This window comes from Balaenoptera ricei, chromosome 20 (assembly GCF_028023285.1).
Source record: "Balaenoptera ricei isolate mBalRic1 chromosome 20, mBalRic1.hap2, whole genome shotgun sequence".
Classification (NCBI taxonomy): Eukaryota; Metazoa; Chordata; class Mammalia; order Artiodactyla; family Balaenopteridae; genus Balaenoptera; species Balaenoptera ricei.
The window spans coordinates 50,635,877-50,659,505 of NC_082658.1; the positions used below are offsets into that span (position 1 = coordinate 50,635,877).

A 23,629-nucleotide genomic window follows, 5' to 3' on the forward strand; every position below is an offset into this window, starting at 1 on the left:
GGGTCAGGAGTCTAGGCTTCCAGGAAGACACTGGCACAACCAATATCCCCAGAACCACAAGAACTCTCAATCACTATGTCTAAATCTCAAAACCAACCCCTCTGCCTGTTCCAGATCAGCAAGACCCACCAGAGAATTAGGAGACATGGCTGAGGGTGTTGACAGAATCAGGGGCAGAACTTGTTTCAAATTAGAAAGAAAGGCAGCCAGGGACAATTCTAAAGCAGTGCTGCTAGAATAGTAAAACTAAGCTTCTTAGATGCCTGGGGCTGGGTCCTAAGGCACTTACTTAGAGTCTGCCAGCAATGAGGGCCGGGAGACATTCCACTTATAGGAGGCAAAGAGCAGGATATCTGCACAGGAAGAGTTCATCTTATAGGACTTCCGGGGGTGGATTGTCTCCTTTTGTACAGTCTCAATTTCCAGTGCATCCAGTTCCTGATCAAACACCTGGAGGCAAAGATGGAAAGGTTATGACTGGTTATGGTAGCCCACTTAGAATGAGGGTTTATAGAACTTAAGATAATGTGGCACCTGGGACCACAACAGAAGTCTCATCCTTGGAGCTCTGAGGGTGGATTTCCCATACCCAAAAGAGACAGCTGACTTGACTTTTTGTGGCATCCTCTCCCCTCAATTCTAGCCCACCTGACACAAATCCATAACGATGCTCTCGTGGATCTTCTGCCACAAGTGAGCTCGGAAGATCTGGATGAGAGAGATCTTCAGTGTGGGGATCTTGCCGTGCATGAAGATACCTGTCAAGTCCAGCTGCACCTGAAAGCCTACGTATACCTGACAGGAAAAAGAGAGTGACACTAGAGACCGAGAGGTTCTCAGGACATAATTAAGGAAGTAGAAACCCTTGTTTTTAGCTTCCCATCTCCCATGTCTATCAATCACACTCACGTTGGCTCGGTTGATGGTCGGGGACCACCAGAGGGTGAATCTACGATTGGGAATCTGGTTCAATCCTGATCGCTGAGCATTGGTTAGTTTCTTCCACTTCATAGACTCCTCAAAACCACTGGCCTTCTCCCTGGGAAGCAGAAGAGACCAGGTAAAGTGACGTCCTGCCATCCCCCAGAGCACTGCTGACCACCTGGGGTGGCTGTGTGGGCAACACTGCAGTAGAACACAAAAGCACATGAGGGATGAGCTCAGAGGGCTGTGACGTGTGAGAGGTCACTGTAAGGGGAGAACAGAGTCCTCACCAGAAAAGCCCCTCCCAGGTAGGGAAGTAAGTGCCCTTGAAGAGAGTGTGTTCCAGAATGCCTTCCACACCACCCAGGGCCTGGATCATGTCTGTACGGTAGTTGTTCAGGTTCCACAGCTTTCCATCATGCCGCTGGTGTGTCCACCAAAAAGGGTTCTGCTTCAAAACCTAGATGGCAAGGCAGGTACAGTGAAGCTTCTGGGTGCCCACTGCTCCAGGTTCCCAGCATGGCCACAGACTCTCCTAATTCAGGGAAAATCTCTCCACTATCCCCTCCACGTACCTGGTACTGCTTAAAGTCAGTTCGGACACGCCAACCCTTATCATAAGCCAGTGTGTGCCGGTCCTTCTGGAAGAGGGTGTTGATTCGAGGAATGCCACGATCCCATGAATCCTCTAGATCTTCTAGGGTCAGTCGTCTGCCAAGGAAAAAAGATCAAAGTTAAACAAATACTCATATGAAGAGTCCAGCATTCCTCCCTGGCCAAGGATAAATTGGGTCAGACATACAACTTACTTCCTTGACTCCATAAAAATACGGCATGCTCTACTCCTGACCTCCAGGCAGGACTCAAAGGTCACCCCCCTCAACAGGACTGCTATGCCCTCCTGGATGCCCACCTGTTCTGCGCAATGGCCTCTTGTCTCTTGAGTGCATACTCAGCCCAGACCCGCTGAGAATCAATGAACTCACTCTCCCAGGGCTGTATGTAGCGATACAAGTTGGGAATCAGCTGGTCTTCTTCATGGCTCATTCCTGAACGAAAGTGTGTGATACCTACATCTGTCTGCTTGGACCACCTGTTTGGGGACACAACCAAGATCAGAGAAAAAATAAAAACTGAAAATAAAGAAACATCCCCTTCCCTCAGGGTCTAGCAAGATTTTCAGCCAAGTCCTACCTTAGGTCAGATTGGGGGATGAGCACATGGCCCATTGAGAGCATGCCAAGTCCACCCAACTCCTTAGGGGTGTAGAACACGACAGGGGGGAAGCGACTCGGCATCTTGGAGTTGAGGCCAATCTTGATTCGTGTCTGGATCTTGTTCTCACACTTCACCAGCAAGTCCAGGAGCTCCTGGGTGTTCACCACAGCCTCCCGAAAGTATGTCATAAGGCCAATAAGAGCTGTGTTCCACTTATTCACAATCTGAAGATAGTGAAAAAGAAGTAAATTATAGATAAGTCATTGCAGGGACAGGGCGTGTGGCTAGGAACCACCAGATACAATTAGTTATATTCTCCCTAGTTCTCAAGAAAGATTTGCGCTCAATGTCATTAGGGAAGTGTGTATAAATCAAAATCACTATGAGATACTACTTAACACCCACTGCAATGGCTATAAGATAGTTACAAGGATGTGGAGAAAATGGAACTCTCATATACTGCTGGTAGGAATATGAAATAGTGCAGCCACACTGAAACAGCCTGGCAGTTCCTCAAAAGGTTAAAGAGAGTTACCATATGACCCAACAATTCTACTCCTAGGTATATACCCAAGAGAAATAAAAACATATATCCACACAAAAATGCGTACACAAATGTTCACAAAAGCATTATTCGTAATAGCCAAAAAGTAGAAAAAAACCAAATGTCCAACAACTGACAAATAAATAAACAAAATTGTGTACAGCCATATTATGGAATATTTAGCCATGATAAGGACTGAAATACTGATGTATGCTACAACATGGATAAACCTTGAAAACATTATACTAAGTGAAAGAAACCAGACGAAAAAGGTCACATACATGATCCATTTATATGAAATGTCCAGAAGAAACAAATCCATACAGACAGGAGGTAGACTAGGGGTTGCCAGAGGACTGGGGCAGGGAGGGACATGGGGAGTGAGTGACCGCTAATGGGTATAGGGTTTCTTTGTGGGGTGATGAAAATGTTCTGGAATTAGTGGTGATGGCTGCACAATTTTATGCATATAATGAAAACCACTGAATTGTATACTTTAAAAGTGTGAATTTCATTTCAATAAAAACATAAATTTGGGCTTCCCTGGTGGTGCAGGGAAGATTCCACATGCCATGCGGAACAGCCAAAAAATTAAAAAAAAAAAAAAAAGCTGAAAGAATTTCCTTTAAGATCAGAAACAAGACAAGGATGCCCACTCTCACCACTTTTATTCAACATATTATTCAAAGTCCTAGCCACAGCAACCAGCAAGAAAAAGAAATCCAGGGACTTCCTTGGTGGCGCAGTGGTTAAGAACCTGCCTGCCAATGCAGGGGACACAGGTTTGAGCTGTGGTCTGGGAAGATCCCACATGCCGCGGAGCAACTAAGCCCATGTGCCACAACTACTGAGCTTGCGCTCTCTAGAGCCCGCGTGCCACAACTACTGAAGCCTGCACGCCTAGAGCCTGTGCTCCACAACAAGAGAAGCCACTGCAATGAGAAGCCCTCACACAACAACAAATAGTAGCCCCCGCTCGCTGCAACCAGAGAAAGCCCACGCACAGCAACAAAGACCCAATGCAGCCAAAAATAAATAAATAAAATAAATAAATAAATAAATATATTTTTAAAAAAAATTTCCAAATTGGAAAGAAGTGAAACTGTCACTGTTTGCAGATGACATGATATTATACATAGAAAATTCTAAAGACAGCACCAAAAAACTATCAGAACTCATCAATGAATTCAGTAACATGGCAGGATACAAATCTAACATTGAGAAATCTATTGCATTTCTGAACACTATCAGAAAGAGAAATTATGAAAACAATCCCATTTATAATTGCATCAAAAAACCAAACCAAACCAGGGACTTCCCTGGTGGTCCAGTGGTTAAGACTCCACGCTTCCAATGCAAGGGGCACAGGTTCAATCCCTGGTTGGGGAACTAAGATCCCACACGCTGCAGGGTACGACCAAGGAAAAAAAAAAAAAATCTAAAAACCAAAAAACCAAAAAAACCCAAACCAAACCAAACCAAACAACAACTAGGAATAACTCAATCCAAGGAGATAAAAGACCTGTACTTGGAAAACTGTAAGAACTTGGTGAGGGACTTCCCTGGCAGTCCAGTGGTTAAGACTCCGCACTTCCACTGCAGGGGACATGGGTTCGAGCCCTGGTCTGGGAAGATCCCACATGCCACGGAGCAACTAAGCCCGCGAGCCACAACTACTGAGCCCACATGCCACAACTACAGAAGCCCACGCGCCTAGAGCCCATGCTCTGCAACAAGAGAAGCCACCGCAATGAGAAGACCACGCACCGCAATGAAGAGCAGCCCCCACTTGCCGCAACTAGAGAAAGCCCGTGCGCGGCAACGAAGACCCAACACAGCCCAAAATAAATACATTAAAAAAAAAAGAGGGCTTCCCTGGTGGCACAGTGGTTGAGAATCTGCCTGCCAATGCAGGGGACACGGGTTCGAGCCCTGGTCTGGGAAGATCCCACATGCTGCGGAGCGGCTGGGCCCGTGAGCCACAATTGCTGAGCCTGCGCGTCTGCAGCCTGTGCTCCGCAACAGGAGAGCCTGCGGTGGTGAGAGGCCCGCGCGCCGCGATGAGGAGTGGCCCCCACTTGCCGCAACTAGAGAAAGCCCTCGCACAGAAGCGAAGACCCAACACAGCCATAAATAAATAAATAAAAATAATTAAAAAAAAGAATATTGTTAAAATGACCACACCCCCAAGTCCATCTACAAATTCAATGGAATCCCTATCAAAATACCAAAGACATTTTTCACAGAAGTAGGACCAATAATTTTAATATTTGTATGGAAACACAAAAGACCCTGAATAGCCAAAACAATCCTGATAAAGAACAAAGCAGAAAGTATCACACCTCCTGATTTCAAATTATATTACAAAGCTATGGTACTCAAACAGTATGGTAGTGGCACAAAAACAAACCCATAGGTCAATGGATCAGAACAGAGAGCCCAGAAATAAACCCATGCTGTTATGGTCAATTAACCTACAACAAAGAAAGCAAGAACATACACTGGGGAAAAGACAGCTTCTTCAACACACGGAGCTGGGAAAACCAGACAGCTAATGCGAAAGAATCAAACTGGACTTTCTCACAACATATACAAAAATAAAGGCAAAATGGATTAAAGACTTAAATGTAAGACCTGAAACTATAAAACTCCTAGAAGAGGGACCTCCCTGGTGGTGCAGTGGTTAAGAATCTGCCTGCCAATGCAGAGGACACAGGTTTGAGCCCTGGTCTAGGAAGAACCCACATGCCACGGAGCAACTAAGCCCGTGCGCCACAACCACTGGGCCTGTGCTCTACAGCCCGCGAGCCACAACTACTGAAGCCTGCATGCCTAGAGCCCGTGCTCCTCAACAAGAGAAGCCACTGCAGTGAGAAGCCTGTGCACCTCAACGAAGAGTAGCCCCCGCTGGATGCAACTAGAGAAAGCCCTTGCGCAGCAACGAAGACCCAACACAGCCAAAAATAAATAAATAAATAAAAGCTTTTGCACAGCAAAAGAAATTATCAACAAAATGGAAAGAAAGCCCACTGAACAGGAGGTGATATTTACAAACGATATATCTGATAAGGGATTAATACACAAAATATTGGGTTGGCCAAAAAGTTCGTTCAGGTTTTTCCACATCTTATGGGAAAACCTGAATGAACTTTTTGGCCAACCCAATACAAAGAACTCATACAACTCAACATAAAAAAAAAAAAAAAACCAAAAACAAAAACCTGATTTAAAATGTCTATTCAGCAGAGGAGCTGAAGAGACATTTTTCCAAAGAAGATATAAAGATGTCCAATAGACACATGAAAAGATGCTCAACATCACTAATCATAAAGGAAATGCAAATCAAAACCACAATGAGATGTCTCCTCACACTTGTCAGAATGGCTATTGTATCAAAAAGACAAGTAACAAGCGTTAACAAGGATGTGGAGAAAAGGGAACCCTCGCGTACTACTGATGGTACTGTAAAGTGGTGCAGACACTACAAAAAACAGTATGTAAGTTCTTCAAAAAATTAAAAAGAGAACAACCATACAATCTAGCAATTCTACTCCCGGGTATTTATCTGAAGAAAACAAAAACACTAATTCGAAAAGATATGTGCATCCCCATGTTAACTGCAGCATTATTTGCAATAGCCAATATATGGAAGCAACTTAAATGTCTATTGATAGATAAATGGATAAAGGAGATGTGGTATGTGTATATACACATACACACACAGAAATATTACTCAGCCATAAAAAAAGAATGAAATCTTGCCATTTGCAACAACACGGATACTTGGAAGGGTGGGGGAATGAGTGAAATAGATGAGGGAGACTAAGAGGTACAAACTTCCAGTTATAAAATAAGTAAGTCATGGGGATGTAATGTACAGTATAGGGAATATTATAATAACTTTGTGTGGTGAAAGATAGTAACTAGACCTATCCTGGTGATCATTTTGTAATGTGTAAAAAGAGCAAATCACTATATTGTTTACCTGAAACTAACATAATATTGTAAGTCAGTTATACTTAAAAAAAAAAAGAAAGATCTGCAAGTTCCCTGGTGGCCTAGTGGTTAGGATTCTGGGCTTTCACTGCTGTGGCGCCAGTTAATCCCTGGTCAGGGAACTGAGATACTGCAAAAGCTGCACAGCGCAACAAAAAAAAAAAAGAGAGAGAGAGAGAGATCTTTGAAGACCCAGGAAGGGATCCCTTTGCAGGCTGTAAAACTCCGAGGTCGTGCCTGCTTCGGCAGCACATACACTAAAACCGGAACAAGACAGGGAAGATTACCATGGCCCCCGTGCAAGGATGACACGCAAATTCGTGAATCATTTCATATTTTTTTGTTATACAGCAGCAACTAACACAACAATGTAAAGCAATTATACTCCAATAAAGATGTTAAAAAAACAAAAAAACAAAAAACCTCCGAGGTCAAAGAAAGAACCACCACCAGATCAGTAAGCTGAACAAGTCCCACAGCTCACATAAGGCTGACAACAGTTTGTGTTCTCGCCAGCCATACAGAGACTTTGTAATAAATGGGAATTAGGTATAGGCCACAGAAAGTTATCAACTTAGTAGTGGAGATAAATTAGCCCCAGAAGAAAGGGTGCTCTGGATTCACTAGAACCAAGAAGCTTAAAATTAAAAGCAAGCCTCAAAAGGATCAGACTAAACCACAAGTTACTGAACTGTACACCAGAACACAACCCAACACTCTTTAAAGGAATATAACAAAATCCATAAATCAATATAAATTACACAATTTCTAGCATCCAACCAAAAACTGGATGCATACAAAGAAGCAGGAATAAATTACCCAGAAACAGAAGAAAAATCAATCAGTACAAATAGACCTGGAAACAACAGATGATGGAATTAGTAGACAAAGACCTTTAAACAGCTATTAAACGTTTTATAATTATGCTTGAGTATATAAAGAAAAACATGAACATAATGAGGAAAGAAACAGAAGATGTTAAAGACCCAAATGAAACTTTTAGAGATAAAAATTACAATATCTGAAATTTTAAAATGTACAGATGGGATTAACAACATTGTAAAGCTGCAGTAAAAATAGTGAAGGCAAAATAAACACTTTTTCTGACAAAAGCAGAGTGTATTCATTGCCAGTACACCTTTACTACAAGAAACGTTAATGGAAATTCTCTAAGCAGAAGGAAAACAATACCAAATGGAAATCTGGATCTACATAAAGTAATGGAGAACACCAGAAATAGTAAGTATGTGGGTAAAATGTACAAGACATTTTTTTCTCATTTTGTAATTTCTGTAAAAGATAAAAAGGCTGTTTAAAGCCAAAACAGTAACAAAGTATCACTGCGTTTATAATACAGGTACAGTTAAAACATATGACAAAAACACTACAGGGACTTCCCTGGCCATCCAGTGGTTAAGACTTCTCACTTCCACTGCAGGGGGCACGGGTTTGATCCCTGGTCAGGAAACTAAGATCCTGCATGCCGTGGGGCGTGGCCAAAACAAAAACAAAAACAAAACAAACAAAAAAACACAAACACTACAAAGATTGAGGAGGAAAATGAAAGTATATTATTGAAAGGTTCTCGTACAATATGTAACGTGATAGTAGACTAGTGGTCACAGTAAGTCAGAGATATATACTGTAAACCCTAGAGCAACCAATAAAAAACAAAGAAGTGTATTAATAAAAGCGAAGTGTGGAGATAAATTAAAATCATACCAAAACCCCACTCAATCCAAAACAAGGCAGGAAAATGAGTTAGTTTTCCTGGGTCTCTCCCACATATATATGTTATGAAACTTTCGTTTGATTTTCTTCTGTTTAAAAAATAAATAAAAAAGAAGGCAGGAAAAGAGGAAAAAAGCAGAATAAAGAACAGAGAACGAGATGGCAGATTTAAACTCAACGACACTGACAGTCATATTAAACTTAATTGGAGTGCTTAGACTATTTGTAAGGCAAAGATTGTTAAACTGAATTTAAAAAGCAAGAACCAATTAAATGCAATCTATAAGAAGTTAACTTTCATTATAATGACACAGATTAAAAGTATAAGGATGGAAAAAGACATCCATGCACACACAAAACAAAGCTAGAGGGGCACTACTGATATCAGACAAAGTAGACTTCAGAACAGAGAATATTACAAGGAATAAAGAGGAATATTTCATGATGATAAAGGAGTCAATTCATTAAGAAGATATAATACTCTAAATATACTACATACTTAGGGACTTCCCTGGTGGTGCAGTGGATAAGAATCCGCCTGCCAATGCAGGGGACACGGGTTCAATCTCTGGTCCAGGAAGATCCCACATGCCATGGAGCAACTAAGCCCGTGCGCCACAACTACTGAGCCTGCATGCCACAACTAAAGCCTGCAGGCCTAGAGCCCGTGCTCCACAACAAGACAAGCCACTGCGAGGAGAAGCCCGTGCACAGCAACGAAGAGCAACCCCGCTCACCGCAACCAGAGAAAGCCCGCGCACAGCAACGAAGACCCAACGCAGCAAAAAATAAATAAAATTAAATCTTTAAAAAAATAATAAATATATTACATACCTAATAACAGAGCTTCAAAATATACGAAGCAAAAAATCATGGAACTGTTGAAGCATAAGATTCAAAAAAAAAATTATATAATTATGCCCAACAGTATGAACAATACATATTCCTTGCTGGGGTGTCAACAGAGTTGCTTCTATCTATTGACATGTCTATGTGTGCACCAGTTGTAAAGTTCATTTCTAATTCTAGCTGTATCTTCAGGTACATGATACAGCATTCCACCTGGCACACTCCTTGGTCATCACCCATATGCAGGTTCTTGGACAAAAAGTTTGTCAGTTTGCATTTTGGTCTCAAGGAGACGGCTCCCTGCTCCCCTAAGCCTGCTCATCTCCTGATGACTCCCTTCTTGGTTTTCTACCTGTAAGCCAAGCCAATTATGCTTTGCCCAACTTTGACTAAATATTTAAAAGATACCAGAGCAGTCTGAACTTCAGACATTCTTCTGTGCTCAAAAAAGATATAAATTTCTGGAAAAATGTCATGTGTCTTTATGTTATAAGCTTGGATGTCTTTAACAAAGTGAATGGTGTCTCTAAAGCCAAAAATAAAAAGAGGAACCTGAAAAGGGAAATAAATCCACGACTTATGACAATCTTCTCTCAGTAACTGATAGAAATAGACAAAAGAAAAAAAAAAGACATAGGACTTGAACAACACAATCACTTGACTAAACTTAAATGACATTTGTAAAACCCAACAAAGCAGAATACAGATTCTTTCTCAAGTACACACAAAGACAGTCACCATATATGCTAAACCATAAAACAAGTCTAAATACATTTGAGAAAACTAAGATCAAAAAGAGTGTTTTCTGACCATAATGGAATTAAACTAGATACTAATAAAAGAAAAATACCTGGAAAACCCCTCAAATAATATTTGAAAATTGAACAACATACTTCTAAGTAACCTATGGGTAAAATAAGAACTCACAAGGGAGGGACTTCCCTGGTGGTCCAGTGGTTAGGACTCCATAGTCCCAGTGCAGGGGGCCCGGGTTTGATCCCTGGTCAGGGAACTAGATCTCACACGCATGCCGCAACTAAGAGTTCGCATGCCGCAACTGAAAGATCCTGCATGCCATGACTGAAGACCCTGCGTGCCGCAACTAAGACCCGATGCAGCCAAATAAATAAAATAAAATAAAATAAAATTTAAAAATACATATATAATTTGAGTAAAAAAAAAAACAACAAAAAACGACAAAAAAGGAACTCACAAGGGAAATTAGAAAACATTTTTAACTGAATGAAAATGAAAACCTATCAAAATTTGAGGGATACAGGGCTTCCCTGGTGGCGCAGTGGTTAAGAATCCACCTGCCAATGGAGAGGACAAGGGTTCAAGCCCTGGTCCGGGAAGATCCCACATGCCGCGGAGCAACTAAGCCCATGCGTCACAACTACTGAGGCCCGTGCACCTAGAGCCCGTGGTCCACAACAAGAGAAGCCACAGCAATGAGAAGCCCGAGCACCGCAACGAAGAGCAGCCCCCGATAACCGCAACTAGAGAAAGCCCACGCGCAGCAACAAAGACCCAACGCAGCCAAAAATAAATAAATTAAATTAAAAAAAGAAAATCAATGAAACCAAAAGATCAATCTTTGAAAAAGAGAGCAACCACAAAATACCAAACGATATAATCAACACTTTACGGTAAGGAATATGTTTGCTAGGCAATTGTTGAAGTGAAAGATCACATTGGCTGGAGTTATCACAGGAATTAGCCTTGAGCAAATAGTATTCAGACAGGCAGGATGAAGTGACTCCTGGATGAGGTTAACAGCCTGAATCAAATCACAAAAGCAAAACTGAGCATCTAGCTTGTGCTCAGGATGAGACAACCAAGGCAACAGACCTATAGCAACGAGAGCAGAGAGCCGGGGACCAGAATGGGCTAGATCTGGGAATAAAGCAAACAGACTTCAGTAAGACAACTCCGAGTCTTAGTAAGTTCTCTGACTGTATTTGGTCCTTAGAATCACAAGCTGCATGGTTTGTATGACAGAACACTCCAGTTCTGCTGCAGTTACCAGTGCTTTATTCCCAGAAGGGAGTAAGTATGAATTCCCAAGGAGTTATCACATTCCTTTAAGAATAGCAGAAGTTCCTGGGGATGAGGGGAGGCAAGAAAGAGAATAACACTGAGTGATTCCATGTACTAGGTACCATGGTAAGAACTTGACACATATTAAGTCTTCATAAAAAAAACAAATTCAATTCACATAACCTGCCCATCATGGCACATGACCAACTTGGACGGGAATGTGGAAAATAAAACTGATGTTACGATGATGGGATTCTGGGTGTTTTCTGGGTTCTGTTAGTATTTAATTTCTTTTTACTGTAAGTGAAAACATAACTGGTAGAAAAATTAATGGGAACTTTTACTGTGTCCTTTTGAACCATGGTACATTAGACAACAAATTTTTTCCATCTAAAACTAAACATATAGCTGGGGCAGGGGAGATGAACAGGCAGAGAACAGAGGATTTTTAGGGCAGTAAAAATACTATGATATTTTAATGATGGATATGTGTTCTTATACATTTGCCCAAACCCACAGAATATATACCACCAACAGTGAACCCTAAGGTAAACTAAGGACTTTGGGTGGTTATGATGTGTCGATGTAGGCTCATCCTTGGTAAAAAAAATGTACCACTCTGGTGAGTAATGTTGATAATGGAGGAGGCTCTGCACATGTTGGGGCAGGGGTTAATGGGAAATCTCTGTGCCTTCCTCTCAATTTTATTATAAATCTAAAGGTGCTCTAAAAACACAAAGTTTTCAAAAAATAAATAATGTAAAATAAAAGTCAAAACAAAACAAGAACAGAGAAATACATCTACTGCCAGGCAAAGATGTTCTTTTCCTCTTGGCTTTAGACTTTAAGTCATCTACACATGCTTAAAGGGATTCCCTGGTGAAGGACAGAGAGAATGCTGTTTGTGGGAAGACAGGGAACTCAGCAGCAAGGTGGCCTTACGGTCCTTCATAAGCTAAAGCTAAGTAGGCTGCACCTTGTAAGTCAGATGATCTAATGTGGTGCATTTCTATTTTCCTTCTGTTATTCCTGGCCCATATCGAAGTCTTGTTTAAATGTTCCAGTCTTATTTCATAGCTACTACTAGGTCTGAAGGAGTCTTGGCTCCAAGCCTGGGCTACTGCACTGCAGGTACATAAAGCAAGAATGGGGGTAGCACCTAAAGTGCCCCCATCAGTAATAATTACAAGTGAGTCTGGGGGGAAGGACAAGAATAGCGCCATAAGGTCCAGTCACCTCTAGCCCTACTGGAGATTTCCCTTCTATTATCAACCTTGGAGGACCAAGAAATTTTACTACAAGAACTGCTTTACCTTAACACACCTCAGGAAACAAATTCCAATACTGTACTATCTGATCATAATCTCTGAGATCCCTCTAATCAATGACAGCAAACATTACAAAATCTGTTGAGTAATATAGCTTATTATAAGCATTTGTCGCAAAAGCCCTCTGAGCTAGCTAGCATATCAGTACCCCCATTTTATGGATGAGGTAACTAAGGCCCAGAGTGGGTGGGTGACTTAACCCAGATCCCAAGAGTAATGTGGTAGAACTATGACTAAACCCAGTTTGACTCCAGAACCCATTATTCTAAGGACTATATTAAACTGCCTCCCTGACCTCTGACATTCCTCCTTTACTCAGGTGCTTACCTCTCACACATATATTCCTTTGATCCCTGTACTTTTTCCCAAGGCCACTGGCCTCTTCTGGTCTCTTCCTTCTCTCCCTCCCAATATCCAGGATTCCAACAGGGGCCAGCACCCTTGATTCCCCTGCATCCAACCCCTTACCACTCCACAACAGCCCTCTGGCAAAACCCTCATCCTAAATCAGCACTACAATCTATCCACCTTCTCCAGCCCGTTGCTGAGAGCTTGAGAAGCTGAGTAGTTCTGGGAAGAGCCCACACTCACTCACAGTTGTCTTCACTCTCTTAAAACCCTCAGTGCAGTTTCTTCAACAATCAAATCACACCCTCACCACTGTGCTCAAGTCCAGCACCCCCTGCCCCTCACTCCACCCCAGGTGAAGCTGAAAAATGCACGGTTTGTTGTAACTTCCCACTAAACTTATCTACGTTCACAACTATGCAGACCTCTTTCTACTAGGTTCAGAGGATGCTTCCCTCTGTTTTCCCTTTACTCTATGCCTGCTGAGCAGACACCGCTCCGTCACCTACCACACTTCTCTGCTGCACTCTGAACCGCTACTGGCTCCTTACTGTACACATACTCCCATCACTCCCATTTAAAAATACCTGCCTTGACGTCTATCTCCCTCTAGGTGGCGTCTAATGTCCCTCCTCCTCCTCCTCCTGCTCTGGCAAACTGACAGTCCTTGCCATCTCCACTCCCTCACTTCCCATAAAGCCTCACCCACTGCAATCTGGCATTTATCCCCATGTTTCTGAAACAGCTCTTGCTAAGGTCATCCATGACGTCCTGACTGCCAAATCCAATGGATACTTGTCAGGCCTTATCTGACTGAAACACTCTTAGGCAACTGACACTGTTAAGTGCCCTTCCCAATTCCTGACAGGCTTGGCATCCATGGCCTGGCACTCTCCCAGTCTGGCCACGCTGCTCAGTGTTCCCTACGGTTCCAAACTCATCCCTCTGCTCTTCTCGCTCCTGACACTTTCCCCAGATAATCTTGCTCACTCTTGAGTTTTCAACCATCTCCTTTATATTGACAGACTCTTAAATCTATATTTGCAACCCAGACATCTTCCCCAAGCTTCAGATTCCAAAGTTTATCTCCACTTGGACATCCTATAGGAACCTCTAAGTTCCCCCTGGTCACTCTTACTTTCTCACCTCATTTCTCTCCCTGGAGCTTCAAACTCATAATGCTTTTCATCAAATCTAAGAGGTACCACGAAATACACACACACATATATTTATTTTGGAATTGAAGAAATATGATGTAAATAAGTGCCTGCTGGAACCTCTATCTGGATGTTCTCAGGAACGTCAAACTTTTTATATCCCAAACTAAATCCATTTATCTTCTCTCCTAAACCTGCTCTTCTTCCTGTAGTCTTCCAGTTGATGGCACCAACATTCACCTAGTCACCCATGCCAAAAACGGAATGTTATTTTGATTACCTTTCCCTCTGGCATGTCACCGAAATGAAACTCTGCTGACTGTACCTACTATTTATCAAATCTGTTCCCCTCTGCGTACGTTCACGGTTCTCATCATTTCTATCTGGGACTTCAGCAGTAGTCCCCAGACCTCATCTTTCCTCCTCTTCTGAATCCATCTTCCCCACAGCTGCACGAGTGAACCACCTAACATGGAACGGAAACCTGAAAAAGTCACTCCCACGCTCAAGACCCTTATGGGATTTTTTTTTTTTTTTTGGCCACGCCATACAGCACGCGGGATCTTAGTTCCCCAACCAGGGATCGAACCTGTGCCCCCTGAATTGGGAGCGCAGAGTCTTAACCACTGGACTGCCAGGGAAGTCCCCCCTTATGGGATTCTTAACAAGGCACGTGATGCCCTCCATGATCTAGCTCTTGCTTACGTATCCAGTCTCCATCTCCTCCACAGTTTTACTGCCGTAAACCCAAACTTTTTATGGCCTCACATGTACCACGCTGGCTACCTCTTCATACCTCTGGCTGAAAGAATGCTCTCCCTCACCTGCCTCTCACGTGTTATTTCTTTCAGGAAGTCTTTCTCTCTTCCTCTCCCAGACTGGGCTACAGTCATGAACTTGAGGATTCTCACAGATTCCCAAGTAACACAAGAGCTCTATAAACACATTGTACTGTAGTTCTCGACTATGCATTTGTCTCTCCAACTAGGTAGTGACCTCTTGGAAGGCAGAGACTGTATGTCACATATAGTATGTGTGTAATGCCTTGAACACAGTGGCTATCAACAAACACAAATGGAATGAATGAGTTACACAATTCCTGTTATCTGACTCTTGGACAATATAAACCAACCTAAAAAGACAAACACTTTTTCCCTGCACTATACTCAAAAAAGAAAATGTATCATGAGAGACTTGAGGTAAGGAATATTAAGATAAAAAAAAAGTATCCTTAACAGAACTATTACTAAAAAATTGGAAACCTTCTTTATATGCTGCATATTTAAAGGTATATGAAGGCCAGAAGAAAAGAAAATGCTACAGCTAAGAGTTATTCTAAGAGAAACCAGGATGATGTGATTTTTTTTTTAATCCACTGAGGCATTTTATTTCTATGTATGCATTACGTTCCTAGAAAAAGAATTCCCCTTGTTTTTTGTTTGTTTGTTTTTTTCCCCTGTGTGTTTTTATGTCTTGCTTCTTTGTGGACCACAATGCCAGCTGAGCTGTCAGTACAATGAAACCAAACTGATGGGGCAAGAGCAGAATATTCTGCCATTTTTCTAGATCTTTGAGTTGCACAGCAAATCTGGGGCTGATCACATCACTACACTTGTTTAACTTGCCTGTGAAATTCACAGTTTTGCCCGTTCTGTGATCATCAATGATTTCAAATTCACCAGTGTAACCCTGCCTCATTATTAGAGTTAGAAACCGGACAGTGACTTTGGAACACAACCTAGTAACAACCTAGCACTTCCCTCTCTTTTTGGCATTACTGATGCTCTAGAGAGTACCAGCCAGGACATTCACGTGCACCATTAGTGGAACGGAAAGACAGCAGAAAAGAGCAAGGCGACTTTTTAAACCTTGTAGAAACTTAAGCACACACAGTTAACAAATCCTCAGATTACTCTTTTTCAATTCCAGCTGCCTTCGGCTGGGCCTTTGGAAACAACTGAAGGGGAAATAAACACTGAGATATAGCTCATTATACTTGCTTTTTAACATGTACGTTATGTTACTGGTCAAAAGATAAACTGTATGATCTGGATAACAAGCCTGGGGACAATGCAAAAATGGTGATTTTTGTTCAAATTTAAAAATCCAATTTCTACCCTTACCTTAACTTAGAATCATCACAGCTACACAGAAGTAGGCTGTAGATTTCCTACAGGGAATTCTCAGGAAACAACTGTGAGGTGATTTGACACTCTAAGCTGCTGTACCATGAAGCATGGAGACTAGTACACTGGACACAGTTGGGAAGAAAGGAGAGCAAAGGAGGAAAGAGCTGAAAGGGATGTGAGACGGACAAAGGACACTACTGCTGTATGTACCTTGGTGAAGGTGGTGGAGCCAGAGGCCATCAGAATTTGACGCACACGGTTGTGGAAGCGCTGCATTGACTCATCATCCACACGCAGGAAACACTGAGCTGTTCGCTCCTTAGTAACCTAAACCATAAGGTCAAGGTTAACTATCTCTGGAACTGCCACAGGAACAAGAACCACCACTTAGCCCTACCCTCCCAACAGAGCTCAACCGACTGACAATGAAAAGGTGTGCAGTATACCTCACCCCCACCTACGCAGGATGTACAGGCATGGTAATGCTACTCCTACTACCCCCTGGTCCCGCTCCAGGCTGTACCTCATTCTGTAGGTTCCAGACCCCATCCTTGTGGGTGAACTCCTCATAGCTGGTGCGGCATTTAGGCAGGATGCGGCACTCAAATCCACACATGTTGAACAGCAGGTTGGGGTTGTCCTTACTGTACACGGACACGAAGCTGTTCTCCCACTGAACTGTAGTCACTGAGCGTGGCAGACGGTTCTTGATGTCCCAGAACACTGCCCGACCCCTGCCCACAGAGAACATAGGGTCACATCAGTCTCCTAGAAGGAACTTCCCGTCAAAGGCCAGGCTGATGATATCCTGACAGAGTACACCCTCCCACCCAGGACAGCACCTTATAAATTCCCTCTAATTGTCCTCTGGGTCCCTCAGGTTGACATCCTTCCAGCTCCCACGGCCCCAACTTAGACTCACAAGTTGACATCATGCTTCATGAGGCGCATGCGGGCATCTCGGGGCCAGCATTTCTTGTTATTATAGCCAACGATGTTTTCATTGTTGGGGTCAGGGTGCTCTGTCAGGTAACGCTGGATCAGGTCCCGAGCCTCATCTGCTGTGAACCTACACCAGACAAGGTGCGTTGCTGAGGGCCAAGTACACTGGGATCTCATGAGGTCTACAGCTCCACAGACGGGGGCCACCCCCAACCTGCACCCTACTCACAGGACTTCATCCCATTTTAGAGCCCCAACCCAGCAGCAAGTACAAGAGCTGCTTCCAGAAGCTGGGCATATACCTCAACACCCTGCAAGGATAAGAATCCAGGCAAGCCCTCACCTGAAAAAAATATGGATGCGATCGATGTATCTGCAGAAGAGACGGATGGGGTGGGCAGCCTCGGTGGCTATGTCTTGGAAACTGAGAAAATCGTTTGGCATCTGAGGGGGCCCAGCCATCTCACTGGCCCGGTGCAATCCCAACACAAGCAAATCCATAACCAAGCCATAGTACTGTACGATGAATGAGGCAAACTGCAGGCCTCTAATGATCCCATATGAATTCGTATGGTTCATGTCCTAGAAAGAAAGACAACTCTTATCCATGGCCAAGTCCCAGGCTTCTCGGGGCCCATCCTCTTTTGCCCTCCCCCCCAGCAAATCCCAACTCAGTGGGCCAGACAACCACCCCTCCCCCAATTCCTTGCCACCCTGCCCCCAAGACACACCTTGTAGTTGATGACAACGTTGTTCTTGGCTGTCATGTAGTCGGCTATGTTGTGGTCTACGATGAGGCGCAGCAGCCGATTAAGCAGGGTCAAATCTATCTTCTCATACATCTTCTCAAATCGTGACTCCAGCATGACGTTGCACTCGCCCTCACTTGTCTCCCACACGTCCTGCAGGTTATTGATGCCTGAGGAGTAGGAAACACAGGTCTCCAGCAGGTTAGAAATTCCCTTTCAGAACTAGTGCCTACAGGAGCTATCACATTCATAACCCGATCACACAACCACTCCATTCATTCATCTGTATTGCTAGGAGAGTCAGCTGTGCTCAATGTAACATCAACACCGTTTCCTTGGTACCATGCACCAAGAAAGTAAACTAATTATGCTGACTGGATGAGATTTTTCACACAGAACTTAATTCATCTCCCTTCCTCAAGGGCAATCCCAGAAAAGTTTTACCTTGGCACCACTTGTAAACAAGCAGAGGAGGTGGTTCTGTGTCAGCAGGCTTGATCCAGGGTGGGAAAAGGCGGCGCTTGTCAGCTTCATACCACAGGTACTGGTCCAGGTAGGCATCAGTTATCTTCTCCAGTGGCTCCACATCATACACTGGCACCAGGTGGCTATAGAGATCCATGAACTCAATGCCCACCTGTGGGACAAGGAAGCTGGCTCACACCAACCCACCAATCATCTGAGGCAACCTGCCACCCTGGGTGCCATGAATGAATCACAAAGCCAAAGGAAAACGTGGCAGTATATGACTCACTTCTTTAAAGGCTCTCTGTGTGAGGAGGTGACGCTTGATGCGGGACAATGCCTCGTGGGGGTTGTCATAGGCTTGCTCGATCAGACCTAGCTCCTCCCTCTGCGACTGGTTTAACCGAGACTTCACACTGACAAGGCAAGAGTAAAGGTGAAAGGGAAAACCAAGAAGAAGCCATCCCCAGAAAGGCCTTCTTTCTTTGGACTCTGACGATGATGCCATTCTCCCCCTGTCACCTCCCCACAGGAGCCTGTCTACTCTACTTCTCACCTGTAAGCTTCCTTGAGCCGCTCCAAGGCCAAGATGAGCAACTTGGTGTCGTGCTTGTAGGAGAGTGGGGGGAATGGGATAGGTGAGAACCTACGGCTTTCCAGCCAATGCACAGTGGTGGTATACACTGCCACCGCTTCTTCTGCTGTGATGTAAGGCCCGTCCTGCAAGGTGGACATGAGAATTAGCTTCCCACCACAGCCCAGTCCCACCAGGGCAAGGTACGGTCCCAACTTTGCAGTCCACCCTCCTGCCCACCCCCGCACACCAAGCCCAGCCTACTCTGCCCAACCTTTAGGTAGTTGTGCTGCCGTTCTTGTTCTGCCTTCAGGTAGAGCCGAGTGAGGCGTCCCAGGTTCTTTTTGCAAACAGTCTTGTCTACAGTGGCCCCACGGCGGATCCGTTCTCGGTTGTAGTGCGCAGTGTTGGTCCACCAGTCAGCCTTGGCCTTCACGTATCGAAGAATCATATTCTCTATAGGTGTTGGCAAACCAGGGACCTAAAAGTGCAAAAGGCACAATGAGAAAGTGATGGGAGCCACATGGTCCCCTAAGACATTCCAGAAGTGGTCATCCTGAGCCCAGGAAGATGATGTCTATGCCTCCTCGGAGTTGGGGAGACACCCACCTTCCAGGGAATATTGGCCTTCCAGCAGCGCCAGGCTTCACTGAGGTGCTGCAGGATTGTCCGGGCCTTGTTCTGTTTGATCCCCTCAGGCATCATGTCCAGAATGTCATGCATCACAGCTGCCCGAAGCTCAAGGTCAAAATGTGACTCCACTCGCTGCTTTGTTACGGTCTTTGCCACCCCCTTTGAGTGTCGGCCTAGAAGTGTAAGTGAGTAAAAGCAAGATTTGTTGCTCCTGATAAGCGTCTCTACCTTCATGCTGCTGTTTACCATGGTTATAATGAAATCAGTAAGTATAAACAAAGCCCAGCACATGCAAGACAAGATACGTCAGATATTCAGAACTACGCTTCTGAGGAATTTCCATCCTGTAAATGCTCGATAGCCTCAAGGCCCCAAAGCGAAGCCCAAGACCCAGAATACGAGGTCAGACTCATTGGAGACTGGGTCTTAGAGGCAATCCAACAGGAAGGGATTCTCAGTCTCGAACAAGGACAAGGGACAGAACAGGAACACACATGATCTACCCTTGAAGTGATAATGGGAGAAGCTGGACACGGAGAAAACCACTTACCTTCAAACTGCCGGGCCAGGAGGTTACCCAGCCATCGCTCCAGCAAAGGGGTGATGCCACGCATGAAAAACAGCCAGACCCGCCAGCCAGCAGCCCAGAAACCGCAGCCAGGGCCCTTCCCTACCGGGCCCTAGGATTCCAAGCAGAAGTCAAGAATACAAGTTAGCAATTCATTCAGACAACAACAGAAAATTGGGCAGAGGTGGGGCAAAGAGCACATATATGGCAGTTAAGGGAAAAAATGGGAAAACTCTGAGACCTCCATATCTAAAATGGAGTAAATGAAGAAACCAGTCACTGAGATTCTCTATTTAGACCTAAAAGTGGGCTTTGAGCGGAAGTGTTGAGATTCACAAGATGAGGGCAGTAATGAAACACTCAGAGCCTCTCTCCGAACAGGTGCCTGGAAAGAGTACTGACTAGATGTAAAAATTAAGATGGATCTGAGAACATGAATATACGAGGGCAGGGTCCTACCGTGTTGAAGCGGTAATAGATGAGATGCTTCAGGTCCTTGCACATGCGAATCTGCCGCATCAGCTTATATTTGTACCGGTACATGCCCGTCAGCTGCCCCACGTGCGCAAAGATATACTGCAACCCATCTGCCAGCTGCAACACAATTGCCCCATCAAGCTTTAAGCTAGAGCCAGATCCACGATCAGCCCAGGCTTCACCCAGCTTCCCCACCTGGAGCCGGGACTGGGAATTCCTAGCCTCACCTGGAAGGCATCCACATTGCCCAACCGATACTGCACATGACTGTCCACCACCAGCTTAGTTAAGCGCAGAACCTCTCGACACAGATGGAAAGCATTCCCAAAACGAGATTTCTTTCGTTCCTGGAAAAGAGGCCAAGGACAGAAACAACGTTAGTCAGCAGTAGTCTGGACTGGATGTATGCCCTCCTTAGCGGCCAGGGCAAAGCCAGTCTACCCCTCAGCCCAGGAGACCCCTAAGGTCCAAGGCAGGTACCTTGGTGGTGAGCGTCTTGACGGGCTTGAGGTTGAAGTTGTAGTCCAGGTGCAGATAGTTGAGGTTTTTACGGTGAATGAGAAGGTTGAGCATGTTGTAGCCCTGGCGGCAAACCTGCAGCCCCACCTCCACCCAGTCCAGCTTTGTAGACTGAAAGAATTTGGTGGCTTTGAAGGAACGGAACAGATACCTGGGGTGGGAATAAGGAGTGAGAGTTAGACTCCCGATTATCTCTGGAACGGAAAAGGTCTGAGTAGGGGCCCTAGGGCACCTCACCTCTTCTTCTGCGCTTTAGGGGGCCGGTGCTTCAGGGCATTCAGCACGTAGTACTTAAGCAGCTTCTGGTAGGAGACCCTCACTTTCACAGGCTGCCCAGCAGGACAATGCTCCCGATACCTGAAAAAACAAGCCCACCAGAGCTTGGCCCGTCTCTCCTTCCAGCTGCTCTGCTAAAGGCTGTACGCCCACCCAGCTGGAGTCTTTCCTCCTGTACATCCACTACCATCCGCCCCCCCCCCCGCCCCACCGCAGGTAGACGCCTTACCAGTTCTTGACAAGAGGAATGTCTAGGGCCCGGCGGGTGCGACCAGAGCGTAGGTTGAAGGGCCGTGGGGCCCAAAGCAGGGCAATGCCATTGGCTGTATTGTCTGTGTAGAGGGGTGTGTCTTTCAAGAAGGGCTCCACAAACTCTGGGAGCTCAAACTCCTCGTCGTCATCTGGCAATGGTTCCTGACTCTGAAAGAAGAACCCCCGAGGGTGTATTTAGCTCCCATTGAACTGGGCAGACACTTGGGATCAGAGGGAAACTCTCTGGGGCCAAGTGCAGTGGCTACATCTGCCATGGAAACTGAGCTGCCTGACAAGAGAAACCCTGAAGGGCCAGGGCAAAGGGGGCCAAGGGAGCAGAGAACAAGGCAGGGCCACCCAGGAAAGTAAGCAGCACTCCTCACATCCCAACTGGCTCACCAGCAAAAGGTCTCCCAGAGGACCCTCCAATACCAGGAAGAGGTGAACGCTGCATCACCTCCTGTCCAAGCTCCAAAAACTGGGCTTGGGGAAGGAGATCTGTTCATGTTAAGAACATAATGGAACGTGGATCAACATCAAAAACGTTATGCTAAGTGTTAAGACACAGCCGCAAAAGACCACATACTGGATGATTTCATTTATATGAAATGTCCAAAATAGGCAAATCTACAGTGACAGAAAGCAGATTAGCAGTTACCTAGGCAAGGAGGATTCAAGGGAAATACAGTGACTACTAATGGGTGCAGGGTTTCTCTTTGAGGAAATGAAAATGTTCTAAAATTAACTGTGGTGATGGTTGCACAAGTCTGTGAATAAACGAAAAACCACCGAATTATCCACTTTAAATGGGTGAATTGTGTGGTAGTGAATTACAGCTCAACAGAGGATTAAAAAAAAAAAAAAAAAAAAAAAGAACACACTGGAAACAGACCAGAATAAGACCACGTAGAGTCCCAGAGGAGAAATGATAAAACCCAAATGGATAATCACAGAAACAAGATAATACCAATAACTTGGTCTCAGCCAAGTGCCAAACTCTCACGTTAGCTTACAGCTAGAGGGGAACACTTAAGGATGGAAAACATGTCTCCCTCTAGCTGAATTTTTATCTAGTAATGCTTCTGCCCGGACAGGAAGTCTCTCTTGAAGAGCTGAGGTCAAACGTCCCTTCCTCTCACCTTGACAGAGTGCCTATGGGAAATTGGGTTGATCAAAGGATCAAAGTAGAAAGCTGGCAAATCAGGATCCTCAGTTTTGATGAACACAACATTAGGAGTGTGGTACCTAAAATGAAAGAAGAGTCAGCCAAGGTACTCCTGCCCTGGCCCAACCTAAATGCCCATCTCTCCTTTCCCCCAGCTAGGTTCTAGCTCTCTCACCAGGTGAGGTGGACATGGTGTGGAAGGTTGTTGTACAAGTAAGGAAAAGCAATCTTGTACTCAGTGCGGATGGGCTGCCGGATGATGATCTTGTTAATATCATTGAATTCATTCCAGTCTTCATCCCTAGGGTGCAAAATCAAAGATGAGCAGACTAGTTGGGCAGTTTGGAAACTACAATGGGATCTTAAGGATCAAGATGAGATTTCATGGGACTTCCCTGGTGGCGCAGTGGTTAAGAATCCGCCTGCCCCATGAAGAACCTAGTGGCAAGACGGGAATAAAGACACAGACCTACTAGAGAATGGACTTGAGGATATGGGGAGGGGGTGGGGGGAGATGTGACAGGGTGAGAGAGTGTCATGGACATATATACACTACCAAATGTAAAATAGATAGCTAGTGGGAAGCAGCCGCATAGCACAGGGAAATCAGCTCGGTGCTTTGTGACCACCTAGAGGGGTGGGATGGGGAGGGTGGGAGGGAGGGAGATGCAAGAGGGAAGAGAAATGGGAACATATTGTATATGTATAACTGATTCACTTTGTTATAAAGCAGAAGCTAACACAC

The 23,629-nt window shown here is 44.7% G+C and overlaps 1 protein-coding gene, 1 non-coding gene and 1 pseudogene across 2 annotated transcripts in view; 1 reads left to right on the forward strand and 2 right to left on the reverse strand.

Annotated features, from left to right (window-relative positions):
* The window catches only part of PRPF8 (pre-mRNA processing factor 8), a 35,865-nt gene that overhangs the window by 7,146 nt on the left and 5,090 nt on the right, over window positions 1-23,629 (reverse strand). Inside the window, exons 7-31 of the mRNA XM_059906357.1 lie at window positions 23,060-23,185; window positions 22,859-22,964; window positions 21,697-21,887; window positions 21,429-21,548; window positions 21,153-21,342; window positions 20,900-21,019; window positions 20,655-20,789; window positions 20,178-20,307; window positions 19,604-19,800; window positions 19,269-19,475; window positions 18,977-19,140; window positions 18,710-18,836; window positions 18,400-18,592; window positions 17,938-18,125; window positions 17,550-17,788; window positions 17,187-17,333; window positions 16,788-16,998; window positions 16,475-16,591; window positions 2,119-2,366; window positions 1,838-2,017; window positions 1,500-1,635; window positions 1,215-1,384; window positions 910-1,039; window positions 649-795; window positions 290-450 (exon numbers count right to left, since the gene is read on the reverse strand). Of these exons, the coding sequence (XP_059762340.1) occupies window positions 290-450; window positions 649-795; window positions 910-1,039; window positions 1,215-1,384; window positions 1,500-1,635; window positions 1,838-2,017; window positions 2,119-2,366; window positions 16,475-16,591; window positions 16,788-16,998; window positions 17,187-17,333; window positions 17,550-17,788; window positions 17,938-18,125; window positions 18,400-18,592; window positions 18,710-18,836; window positions 18,977-19,140; window positions 19,269-19,475; window positions 19,604-19,800; window positions 20,178-20,307; window positions 20,655-20,789; window positions 20,900-21,019; window positions 21,153-21,342; window positions 21,429-21,548; window positions 21,697-21,887; window positions 22,859-22,964; window positions 23,060-23,185 (4,080 nt within the window). The remainder of the gene's footprint in view (window positions 1-289; window positions 451-648; window positions 796-909; window positions 1,040-1,214; window positions 1,385-1,499; window positions 1,636-1,837; window positions 2,018-2,118; window positions 2,367-16,474; window positions 16,592-16,787; window positions 16,999-17,186; window positions 17,334-17,549; window positions 17,789-17,937; window positions 18,126-18,399; window positions 18,593-18,709; window positions 18,837-18,976; window positions 19,141-19,268; window positions 19,476-19,603; window positions 19,801-20,177; window positions 20,308-20,654; window positions 20,790-20,899; window positions 21,020-21,152; window positions 21,343-21,428; window positions 21,549-21,696; window positions 21,888-22,858; window positions 22,965-23,059; window positions 23,186-23,629) is intronic.
* Window positions 6,916-7,022, forward strand: LOC132356318 (U6 spliceosomal RNA). Its single transcript, XR_009499834.1, has one exon. It is a non-coding gene; the product is annotated as a U6 spliceosomal RNA (small nuclear RNA).
* Window positions 15,224-15,956, reverse strand: LOC132355817 (small ribosomal subunit protein uS8-like; annotated as a pseudogene).